At 41.6% G+C, this 13,081-nt stretch overlaps 1 protein-coding gene across 1 annotated transcript; it reads left to right on the top strand.

Annotated features, from left to right (window-relative positions):
- The first annotated feature begins 2,812 nt into the window (after positions 1 to 2,812).
- On the top strand, positions 2,813 to 9,971 carry LOC120729745. The gene is made up of 2 exons (XM_040025592.1): positions 2,813 to 3,752; positions 9,671 to 9,971. The coding sequence occupies exons 1-2, from the start codon at positions 2,915 to 2,917 to the stop codon at positions 9,706 to 9,708; spliced, it is 876 nt and encodes a 291-aa protein (XP_039881526.1). The 5' UTR covers positions 2,813 to 2,914; the 3' UTR covers positions 9,709 to 9,971.
- The last annotated feature ends 3,110 nt before the right edge of the window (positions 9,972 to 13,081 follow it).

Raw genomic sequence — 13,081 nt, 5'->3', positions numbered from 1 at the left:
GGGGCAAAAAAACAAAAAACACCAAAACATTCCCAGTTTTTAGTGACTGTTAATTCAAGTAAGACTGTTACCCTTTCTGGAAAAAAGGCAGATGTTCACATTGTCAAGGTTAAACTACAGGAGGACTGCCGAGACACAGCTGGGGCAAGTTAACAGAGTAATGAAGGAATTTTGAACAAAATCACAAGAATTTATGCAGAAACCTCTTCTGGGACCAGAACATGAACTCCAGGTTAAGTATACTATTCCAGTAAATCAGTCCTTAAAACCTTCCTTCCTTTTTTGTTTAGTCCTTCATTTCTTATTATGAAAATATCCATATATAATAATTTTATAAGTATTATATTTGTTTGAAATCCTTCTGACCAGCTCTGTCTTCAAAAAAAGACACAATCCTTTATGTAAATAAGTCTTTTTAAAGAACATGTAAAATTTATTTTGTCAAAAAGTGATTGCCACGTCTGCCTTGTGATAGAAATGTCATTTTTGGCTCAAAGTGGTTTGTTATTCATGAAAGATTTGTTTGAGAGATTATAGGTCAGCAAGTCATTTACAGCAGTTTAAATACTCCCGATGTGCCAAAAGTGATGTCTGGTATTTAAACAGGCCACATTTTGCTGAAGCTCTATTGCAGCAACTCAAAGTGGTGCTCAGTAGTTTGTATGGCTTCCACATGCTTGTATGCATAGAAGCATGATCCTAATAAAACAACAGGCGGTCTCCTTGGGTATCTCCTCCCAGATCTGGACAGACTGAAGTGCATCCTGGTGCAGATGAATGGAAACATGTTGTCCCTGAGGTGCTCTGTGGATTTAGGTCAGGAGAGTGTGGGCCCAAACAATTATATCAATTCCTTCATCTTCCTTCAAAAGTGATTTCTGGTATTTAAACTGTTGCATATTATTTGTTGGTGCATAATCTGTCAAACATAGCTCAGAAATATCTTTCATGAATTATATCAAGCCATTTTGAGACAGAAACAATACTCCTGCCACAGTATAGAAGCTTCAACCAGGTTTTAGCAAAATGAATTTTATATATGCTTTATTTATCAGGGTAAAGCCTGTCAGGGTCTATGGATTTCAAAACAATACCTAATTGCAGTCAGGGTGACGTTGCCTAGCCTGTAAAAGTCTGTGTGTCCATCCATGGGTATGCCTCCCCAGATCATCATGACTCACCACCAAACCGATCACACTGAATCATGTTGCAGACAGCACAATGTTCTCCACCACTCCTCCAGATGGCTGGTCCACACATGGAGGATGAGACCATGACAAAAATGATGTTAGTGTCATTATTTTTTAATGTCCGCTGTTTTTCTGTCATTTATCTTCCATTTTTTTTAAAGTTGCTTCTCTGCTGACATCCAGTGGCCATCTCCAATTACAGCAGTTAAAATAAAAGTTTTGTATGTAAAAATAGGGTTGTAGTTGCAGTCACACAGTGGAAGCTCCAACCCCCACAAAACACTAAACCTACATTGAACAAATGGACAGTATAAATTCACATTTATGCCATATTAAGTATTTTTGCACTCTCCTTCTTCCTCCTCTTCTTCTTCTTCTTTTTGTTTCATTTACAGTGTAAGCTGAGGAAGGTCAAGAAGTCTTATTTTTTGTTTTCTGTACCAATGTATTTGATAGAGTCTGTTCACAAAGTTTCTCTCTTGGAAAATGACTCATTTCAAAGTATGCAATACCTATTTTATCATTTAATTGAATAAAAAAGTAATAGTACTGGGTCTTGAGCCGTTTCTTTATTTTTGAACCATTTGCTTTAATTTGAGGTCCTTGTGCGCCGGTGGCTATTGCAATGGTAACGATGGTCTGTTTGAAATTGAAGCTCTGGTGCATGTGCCCCCCCCCCCCCACAAAAAAAATCAGCACAGTGCTTCAGAAACATTGTGCCGAGGCTTGGTTCGTCTGAACAGAGTCAAGTGATCAATGACGTCCCAAGCTTCCAAGCTTCATTCGGCACATCACTGCTTCAATACCTGATTCAGGGTTTATAAGGAAATGAATCATTGGCAGGATTTGTGGTGTTTTGGTGGTGATTTTGTGCGAGAGATTGAACCAGTGTGTGACATAATTAGAGACATGGAGCCAGGAAAGGAGGATGCTCTGCCTATTCTAAAATAAAAAAACAGTTCATCAGCAGTTCTGCTCGCAGGTCTAAAATTTAAATAAGAAATACACTAGACATATAGTTATAATTATAGTAGTATATTATATGTAAACCTACCAGTCCGCTGGTTAATTACATAAACACATAGAGGCAGGGACCTCACAGCACAAGCATATTCCCTATAAGATTGTTATATGTAGTGTATTCTTTTTATTAGTAAAAAAACATCAAGAAGTCACAAGCAAAAGGAGCACACACCATGGCACATGTTTAAACAAGGAAGGCTTACTCATCAAAATGATCTATTATTAATTCAATTCAATTCAATAAAACTTTATTGATCCTGAAGGTTGACCCCGAAGGAAATTGGGTAAATGGACATAACTTTAGTTTTTTCACCCAAAAATACATGTTCTGAGGTCTGTCTGATATCGGGCTGATATCAGACGGAACTGTTACATAATATCAAACAGAATATCAATTCAGCTCTGTAAAGTGTGCAATCATAATGAAGCAGTTCATCCTAAGTTGTACATTCAAGCTGCTCTTCATATTTTTGGCCACTAGATGTCACCAGAGATGACTATTGAAAAGCTTATAGTAATGAACCGTTTTTTAACACAAGCTTCAACGCTTCGGAAAGCTTCGTTTGGCCATCACTAGCAATTTGTTTTAAACACAAAAGTCCAGCAGTGAGAGTGTGACTGAGTATGTGATACGAGCAGAGACAATAATCACAGCCCTGAGGAATGCTGGTGAAACTTTGAGTGATGGGCTATTGGTAGCAATGGTTTTGAAGGGACTGCCAGAATCGTTCAAACCGTTTGCGATCCATGTCACACAAAGTGAAGTTGAAGTGACTTTTGCTGAATTTAAAACTAAACTGCGAAGCTTTGAAGACACAGAGAAAATGCGCGCTGCAGCGTCAGATGACAACATCATGAAAGCACGTGCACGACCGAGCGACAATCCCACGTTTGAAAAATCGAATGACCGTGGGGCCGGCAACGCAGACATAGTGTGTTTCAGATGCGGACTAAAGGGACACAAAGCCAGGACGTGTCAGCGCAAGCAGTGGTGTAGCGAGTGTAAAAGCACCACCCATCGGGACTCAACATGCAGACGGAAACGGCGGCAAGACAATGCACGGAAAGTTTCCGAGGAGTCGGGTAGCAAAGACTACGCATTCCGGGTAAGCAGCGAGGGTGCAGCGTTCCAGTCAGAGCATGGCATCAACAAAAAGGGTCTGATGGTGGACACAGGGGCAACTTCGCATATTGTTACAGATATAACGAAGTTCAGGAGATTCGACGACAGTTTCCAGCCCAAGTCACACTACGTAGAGTTGGCTGACGGCACCAAGTGCACTGGAGTTGCAGAGCAAAGAGGGGAGGCAGAGTTTTGCTTGATGGACAGCAGGGGGCAGTGCCACAAAACAACCTTGAAACAGGCACTGTACATCCCATCGTATCCACAAGACATCTTCTCTGTGAAAGCAGCTACCTCAAATGGAGCAACTATGATCTTCAAGCAAGGAAAAGACACCCTGCGACACAAAGACGGTACAAGGTTCCCAATATATGAGTACAACAGACTGTACTACCTACAAACAGTAAACACTGAAGGTAAAGACCAGTGTAAGGGTTGCTATGACATGCAAACATGGCATGAAATTCTTGGTCACTGTAATTATGATGACATTCAGAAATTACAGGGTGTTGTTGATGGTATGGCAATCAAAGGAAAAACGGATAAATCTGTCTTGCATTGTGAAGTGTGCACACAGGGAAAGTTTGTTCAAACTAGAAACAGGGACCCTGATGCACGAGCCAAAACCGCCTTAGAGCTGGTACACACAGATCTAGCTGGTCCAGTAGACCCAGAGTCCAGAGACGGATATAGATTTGCACTATCATTCACTGATGACTATTCCAGTGCAGTGTTTGTGTATTTTCTGAAAAATAAGAGTGACACAGCAAAAGCAACACAGAAGTTTTTGGCTGATACAGCCCCGTATGGGCAAGTTAAATGTATCAGGTCTGACAATGGAACAGAGTTTATGGGAAATGAGTATCAGGCACTCCTTAGCAAAAATGGAATCAGGCATGAGACCTCAGCACCATACTCACCACACCAAAATGGTACTGCAGAACGCAATTGGCGCACTCTAATTTCCCCCAGGGATCAATAAAGTATTCTGATTCGGATTCTTTTTGATATGGCCAGGTGTATGTTAATAGAGAAACAGTTACCTAAAGAGTTGTGGACTTACGCAGTGCAAACAGCAGCTGTAGTGAGGAATAGATGTTTTAACAGACGCACAGAGCAGACACCATATTTAATGCTGACAGGAAGAAGGCCAAACCTTTCCAGGATGCAGACATTTGGGTCAGTGTGTTATGCCTACAGGCAGAACAAGAGAAAACTAGACTCAAGGTGTGAGAAAGGAAGTTTTGTTGGATATGACAAGAACAGTCCAGCTTATATGGTCTACTACCCAGACAGTGGGAAAGTACAGAAGCATAGACTGGTGAAGTTTGAGACTAAAACAAGAGTAGAGAGACAAACACAGACTGACAAGGTGCCAGATGATGAGGGTGACTTTGAGACACCAAACAGGTTCACCAAGACCAGAGAACAGACTGATGTGAGTACAGAACACACAGATACTCAGGAACAGATCCCAGTAAGCATGTCTGAGATGAGCAGCCAGTCACAGGAGAATGAACTCTACTGCGAGGCTGCAAGGTATCCTTCCAGAGTGAGAAAGAGGCCTGGGTATTTAAGTGAATATGTTACTGATAAGGAGGATTGTGATCAAGTACTTACAAACATGGATTATTGTTACAGAGCAATGTGTAACATTCCCCAAACATTCAAGGAAGCAATAACTTCATCTAACTCAGAGAAATGGGTCAGTGCAATGGATGAAGAGATGCAATCACTAAGAGAAAATGACACATTTACCTTAACCACTTTGCCTGAGGGTAAGAAGACAGTGGGGGGTAGATGGGTGTACGCAGTCAAAAACAATGTTGATGGATCTGAGAAGTACAAGGCACGTTATGTTGCTAAAGGATATAGTCAGAGGATAGGTGTGGATTATGAAGAAACATTTTCCCCTACTGCTAACCTGACTAGTATCAGAGTGTTGATGCAAAAGGCAGCACAAGAAAACATGCTTTTACATCAGATGGATGTTAAAGCTGCCTATCTTCATGCACCAATAGATTGTGAGGTATTCATGGAACAACCTGAGGGTTATGAGGTAAAATCCGACACAAATGAAAAACTGGTGTGCAAGTTGAAAAAGTCGCTATATGGGCTAAAACAATCAGGCCGAAATTGGAACAAGTTGTTGCATGAATATCTGAGTGAGAACAACTTCGTGCAAAACCCCGCTGACCATTGTGTTTACACAAAAATGACAGAAAATAAGAAGGTGATTCTGATTGTATGGGTAGATGACCTGATCATTGCTGCTAGTGATGAAAGTGAACTAACTGTTGTGAAGAAAATGCTTGCAGCAAAATTCAAAATGAAGGATTTGGGTAAACTGAGACATTTCATTGGTATAGATTTTGACCAGAGTGATAACTGTGTAAAAATGTCACAAAAACAATATGTGGAAAAAATACTTGAAAGATTCAACATGCAGGATTGTAAAGAAAGACAGACACCTTGTGAGCAAAAACTGAACTATGCTGATAATGCAGAAAGGATGAGTGATGTCAAAAGGTACAGAGAGGCAGTTGGTAGTCTGATCTATTTGGCTACATGCACAAGACCAGACTTGAGTTTTATAGTCAGTAAACTTTCACAGTACTTTACTGAGCCAACTGAAGACCAATGGACTACAGTAAAACATGTACTGAGGTATCTGAAAGGGACAATCGAGAAATGTGACAACAAAGAACTGAGGTTGTGGGCATACAGCGATGCTGATTGGGCAGCTGATGTAACAGACAGACGAAGTACAACTGGTTATTGCATAAGCTTGTCTGTAGATGGTCCTTTAATCTCATGGAAAACCAAAAGACAACCTACTGTTGCATTATCTACCTGTGAAGCGGAGTACATGGCTTTAGCTGCGACCCTACAAGAAGTTTTGTACCTAATGCAACTGTTACAAGGTATTGATGGACAAAAATATGCACCGCCAAAAGTTCATGAAGATAATCAGGGTGCAATTGCGTTGGCGAAGAATCCTGTGACGAGACAGAGATGTAAACATGTTGACATAAAGTACCACTTTGTGAGGTCAACTGTGAGTGCAGGAAAAATAACTCTGGATTATTGTACAACAGAAGAGATGGTTGCAGATGTAATGACAAAGCCTGCAACAAAAGTTAAGTTGTTCAAGTTTGAGAAGTTTATGTTTGGGCATTAACGTGGTATACGGACATGTATACAGTACTGAGGAAGAAACCTTTTGTTTGTTGTTTTTTGTTTACTTAAGAGCATCATAATATGAGAGCAAGTGAGGGTGTTGAAATAAGAAGAGAAAATGCTCTTAATTATGGAGACAGTCAAATGGTTTATTTATGTTTGATGTGTGCTTTACATTTGTGTGGCTGTTAATAAAGTTAGCGCGCTCTAGGGGGCGTATGCGTTCATCAAAAATGGCCGAAGGCTGATGTGTGTTTATTCCTCCCTAAATGCTGTTGATGAAGTTTGCCATGCACGTCGGATTTTCCTGTGCATTTTCATACCTCTGCCAACAGTGATGTCATGACAAAAATGAATGACTAACAAAACATTTTTCTCCTTCATTTCTGTCAAACAATGCTGTATGTAACGTGTCTCGCGGTTAGTATCATGGTTGCTAGGCAACCTGAGCAGCACGACTAAGCGTATACCGTCCCATTTCACAAGCCTCTCACTTCCGCACTTCTCGTACTTATAGTACGCACCGTACGTAGTACGCGTAGTGTGCGTACTTCAAGCGTGCAGACCCTGAATTGGGACACAGCCCTTGTGTGTTCAGGAAATGGAAAATGTGTGTTTGGGGAGGAATCCCATTTTGTTTGGACTGTTGGCACTATAAACAAACACTGTCCTAAACTCACTGGCTCTAATAGCAGGAACTCCTGCAATTAGCTCCTATTAGCTGCCATTTGGCAAACCTGATACATGCAGTCAAATCTAATTCAAAAGGGAAAGCTTTGCATCATTTTTAAATCAGTTCTGTGTTTTTCTGTTTTTATTGTTTCTACTGATTTTGTTATGAGGAGCTGAAGCTTAACTAACTTTGATTAATCAAACTGACTGTAAATTTATTTAACACTGCACTGATCACTGGAACCTTTGCTGACATTCTTTATTTTTTTTTTTCGATTGCTTGGACACAAATACCGGATGTGGGAGGGAGACAGAACAAAAGGCAGTAATTTTTATTAAAAAAAAACAAAAAGAAAACAACCTAAAGTCCATTAATCAATGCACTCAGGACAACAAAAAGGGGACTTATAAAAAAAAAAAAAAGACTTGTACTTAAAAGCTAATTGCGGAAGTCAGAACAGAGAAACGAATGAGAAACAGCTGAACATAATTACAGTAATCAGGAATGGGAAGTAAACCCCAGACAACACACCAAAGACTTGATAATTAACCAAGTTAAACAGAAAACCCAGAAGACAAGTAAGCTGTGAGACACAAACTCACAGTGAACAAGATTCAAAATGGGCAATGTAGAGGCTGTAATGAGAAAATCAAAATCAGCAAATACATCAACAAAAATCTAAATGATAAATATCAAAAAAACAAAAACATAAAAGTCCAGAAGAGAACCAAAGTGCTCCACAAAATAAAGATATCCGGCAAGTGAGATAGTGCAAGTTTATTCTAAGGGTGTCACACAAACACATTTTAATAATGTTTATGACACACATGCACATGAGATAATATCTTGTCATTTGTGTCGGTACAATTATGGCACACCCAGAATCTCACTGAATGTCTCAAAAAAATATCAGTGTAATAAAGCTAACACTGTGACAACTGTTTTATACATATATTCAGTGAATCCTGCTTGTGCCGTGATATTCAGGACTGCAAACCGAGCAGCATCACTGACTTTCAGCTTGTCGTGTTTGTGGATATATGACTGACTTTAATTACGCATAAAATCATCACATTCTCTGTAAGATTAAGGTCAACTATCGAATGGCGTATAAAGTAAAGGCTTTAAAACAAAGTAAACACTGAAAGTACAAACATCGCTAATGTCACATAACTTTGCCGGCATGTGGCCAACAGTAATGTTTTAATATTCTTTGTAATTAAACATTTGCACATAAATAAGTGACATAATATTCAGAACTTACTTTTGAAAGTTTACTCTTTGGCCGCCCCGCTTCCACTTCTTTGAAGTGTCTCCCAGTCCCAGTGCACTTGTTAGCATGTTTTGGTTCGTGCAACTGGTCGGTCGGGTTATTGTCTCCCCAGAAACATTTCCGTTGTGTTGTGTGTGCTTTTGCACCGTTTTTCTTTTTGCAGGCATTTTCCTTTTTGCAGCATTTTTCTTTTTGCAAGTGTTTTCTGAAGTTGCAGTCCGTTTGGCCTCTCAGGGCCACCGTACAGATCTGATTCCACTTAACACAAAAACTGATGCATCAAAAAGCAAACCCGTGACCAAAGACAGTCCAAATAATTTACTAAGAACACTGGATACTAAGTGCACTGAACTGAAAGGACAGCTACCTAATACATTTATGGACACTTTAAGTGATATATTGTACATTGTTGAAGATTACATGTTTGAAATTATTTAAATGTTTTGTTCATGTCTATGTTTTGGACCATTTAAATGTAGAATACACTCAAATCACTTTTTTTTTCCCTTTAAGTTGTTGTCAGTGTCTCATTCTGAGTGGAGGGTTTTTCCTTCTTTAAGTTGAGTTACCACTGCCAGTCTTCTTACAATCCTAACTGAACCCAACATGAGTAGATTCTCAAATTTGTTTTTACTTGACCTTGGATGACAGATTACTGTTGATCTGACTGATTTTTGACTACTCAGTTAAAAAAGGTGACACAAACAACACCTAAAAAAAGAAACTTAAGACACTCGGGAGTTGCACCTCACCAACATGTGAAAATAGACCATCACTTCAGTAGTGTTCAAATATGAAGAGGAACCCAGCGTCCATGCCTGCCCATTACTGAACTCCTGTCTATTTAGCATGCACACTGAGATGAGACAGACAGAGAGTAGAGAATTTTCTGATACGCTTTGAAAAATGGATCTGGGAATATAAGTGTCATGGTCCCTGTGCCTGCCTGGCCGGCCCCACAAGGCTACATGTGTTGTTTGGTTTTCTTTCTCCCTCTCTGCCTGGGAGAGAGGAGCTCACTGTGGGCTCCCGCCCCTGGCCCACACACCTGACAACAATCAGCTGTCATCACCTAGGAGCACTATTTGAGGCTGGAACACAGTTCCTCTCGTTGCTGGATAATTGTACTACAGACGTTAGTGATTCTCCCAGCTCCTGTCAACCTGTGCTTTGTGATTCGTGAGTGACTTCCCTTTCTTCTGCTACAGACTTTCCTCCCCGGACCTGTGACTTCCCTGCCGTGTGAACGTGGGTGAGTTTGGGCAAGAAGACGTGAGCGAGTGTGAGAGAGCTTCCCCGTGATTCCCTGGAGTTTGGATTTCCCTTCACTGTATATATCGTGCACTGGTGCTGTAAATAAACTGTTTTTGGAGACGTCAAACCGCTCTGCGCTTGAGTTCCTACTACCAGATTGTGACAGTAAGCTGATCCTTAATCACTTACACAATATTGATATTTGTAATGATAATATAATATCTAGGCAAGGCAAGTTTATTTGTATAGCACAATTCAACAACAAGGTGATTCAAAGTGCTTTACAGAGACATTAGAAACAAAAACAAATAAAAAGCATGATTTAAAATTGATTAAAACAAGCAAACAAACTAATTAACAAACAAACAAAACAGTATATAAAATCAAAACAGATAAAATCAGTAGTTAAATGTAAGTTTTGAAATTTAAGCTTAAAAGTGTGGATTTGGTGCTTTATTCAAATGCAGCTGAGAACAGGTGAGTCTTCAACCTGGATTTAAATAAACTGAGTGTTTCAGCTGATCTGAGGCTTTCTGGGAGTTTGTTCTAGATATAAGGAGCATAAAAGCTGAATGCAGCTTCTCCGTGTCTGGTTCTGACTCTGGGAACTGATAAAAGACCGGACCCAGATGACCTGAGGGATCTGGAAGGTTCATACTGGGTCAGGAGGTCATTGATGTATTTTGGTCCTAAACCATTCAGAGCTTCATAGACCAGCATCAGAACTTTAAAGTCTATCCTCTGACGGACAGGCAGCCAGTGTATCCTGATGAACATAAGGTTGGGGAAAACAATCAGTGAGTGGGATATTTTTAAATGTATTCTTTACTTAGAAAAAGTTCTTGTGTGAATGAGGCAAGTGCTTTGAGTTGTTAGCATGCTGTCTGTGCAGGTGCTTGCTAAGAGCCAAAGTTGTGTTAACAGTATGATGCAGCTGTTTCTATCCTGGAGCTGTCTCCACTTTACCACTGCATTCTCATCATTTCTCCTATTAAAAATAAAAGTAATGCTCTGACCCATGAATCAGCTGATTGTAGTGAGAGTGCAAGAATCAACAACGGACTGCTGGAAACCGGTTCTCGATTCCCATCCCTACAGGTTGGTGCACTGAGTGGTTACAGTTGGAGTGTGGAAAGTGTTTCCTGTGACCCTGGACTGCGCCAACACAACACATGACTGATATACAGTGATGGGAATAACGGCGTTACTTTTTTCAGTAACAAGTAATCTAACTAATTACTATTCCTATCGTTACAATGCCGTTACAGTTACTAACAAGAAAATGCGGTCCGTTACTATTTTTCAACAAACAGACGGTTGAAGCTGTGTTCAGCTTATCGCATCTTATATCAGTTGCACGGAAGTAGCTGACTACGTAAGTAACACACTGTTTTTCTCTTTTTCTTTAGCGTTTACTGATGACATCACGAGCCAGTCTGAACTCTTTAATCTGTCAGTATAAATGACTTGGATGAGATGATGAAATATGTTTTATGGATACTTATGTTATCGTACTACTTCTGGTCCAAGGTTCTGGCAACCTGACTGAAATCTGGTGGTTTTTGAGTAGTAGGAAGTAACACAGTCAATCTTTTTCTTTCTTCAAAAATGTCTCTGATTACCTTTAGTGAACTGAAATAGCCTTGCTATGTATAGTCAATGTCAACTGTACTTGGACTGTGGCTAAGTTATAGTTACAAGAAATGAAGCAGATGGTGGCATTATCTTACTGTTTTGACTTCTTCGTTAGCTGGCAGGTACCCTGTATCTGATTACTGATTACTGTTTAGCCCCAAAATACAGAATAGGTAATACCAAAAACTGGGCTTGAAGGCCTGATTTACTTTTTGTTTGTAATAGCAGTATGCTTCGTCAATATGCTAGCGGAGGAGATTATCCCCACTGCGAGAGTCACCACATTCCCAAACCAGAAACCGTGGATGAACAGATCGATCCGCACTGCAGTAAACGCCAGGACCGCCTCCTACAACGCGGGTCTCGCCACTGGCGATATGAGCGCCTACAAAGCGGCCTCATACGGCGTGCGGTGAGAGATGCCAAACGCCGGTACCGGGAATGTGTGGAGTCCCGCTTCCACCAGGGGGACACACGGAGTATGTGGCACGGACTACGCACCATTACGGACTACAAAGCCAGGGACACTGCGCTGATCAATGCTGGCTCTGCATTCACCAACGAGCTGAATCAGTTCTACGCCCGTTTCGAGGTTAGCCAGGCGGCTAATGCTATCTACCGCCTGACTACCGAGGACAGTGACGTCATCAGCGAGAGACCGGTGACCAGCATCGCGGAGCATGACGTCCGAGCGGCTTTGAGGAGAGTGAACACAACGAAAGCGGCGGGGCCAGACGGCATCACCGGCCGTCTGCTGCGCTGCTGTGCTGACCAGCTAGCAGGTGTGTTCACTTACATCTTCAATGAGTCCCTGGCGAAGTCTGTGGTCCCCACATGCTTCAAAAGATCCACCATCATCCCTGTGCCCAAGAACGGCAAACCCTCATCCCTGAACGATTACTGGCCAGTTGCACTGACCTCGGTAGTAATGAAGGTGTTTGAGAGGCTGCTGAAGAACATCATCTCCTCCTCCATCCCAGACACTACAGATCCGCTGCAGTTCGCCTACAGATCCACAGAGGATGCCATCGCCCACGTCCTACACACCACTCTCAGCCACGTGGACAAGAAACAGGGTAACTATGTGCGAATGCTGTTTGTTGATTACAGTTCAGCGTTTAACACAATAGTGCCCTGCAGACTGTTCACAAAGCTCAGGGATCTGGGACTTAACAGCCGTCTGTGTGCATGGGTGTTGGACTTCCTCACTGGCAGAACTCAGGTGGTGAGGGTGGGCAGGTGCTTCTCCAACAGCATCACCATCAACACAGGAGCACCTCAGGGATGTGTCCTCTCACCACTGCTCTACTCCCTCTACACTTCAGACTGTGTGGCCACCCATGGCTCCAATACCATTGTGAAGTTTGCTGACGACACAGTGGTGTTGGGTGCCATCTCCAACAACGATGAGGCGGCCTACATGGATGAAGTGAAGAATCTAGCATCATGGTGCCAGGACAACCACCTCCAGCTGAACATCGGCAAGACCAAGGAGCTGGTGGTGGACTTCAGAAGGGGTCAGCACAGAGACTACAAGCCCATTATCATCAATGGAGCTCCAGTGGAGAGGGTGCAGTCCTTCAAGTATCTTGGTGTTCACATCTCCTCAGACCTGACATGGGCTGCCCACATTCAGGTCCAGACCAAAAAGGCTAGGCAGCGCCTGTATCGCCTACGACAACTGAGGAAGTTCAGGGTCTCTCCAAAGATCCTCAGGATTTTCTATACAG

Source organism: Simochromis diagramma, unplaced genomic scaffold (genome assembly GCF_900408965.1).
Source record: "Simochromis diagramma unplaced genomic scaffold, fSimDia1.1 OVJJ01000293.1, whole genome shotgun sequence".
In the NCBI taxonomy this organism is placed as follows: Eukaryota; Metazoa; Chordata; class Actinopteri; order Cichliformes; family Cichlidae; genus Simochromis; species Simochromis diagramma.
This window is presented reverse-complemented; position numbering and strand designations above follow the sequence as displayed.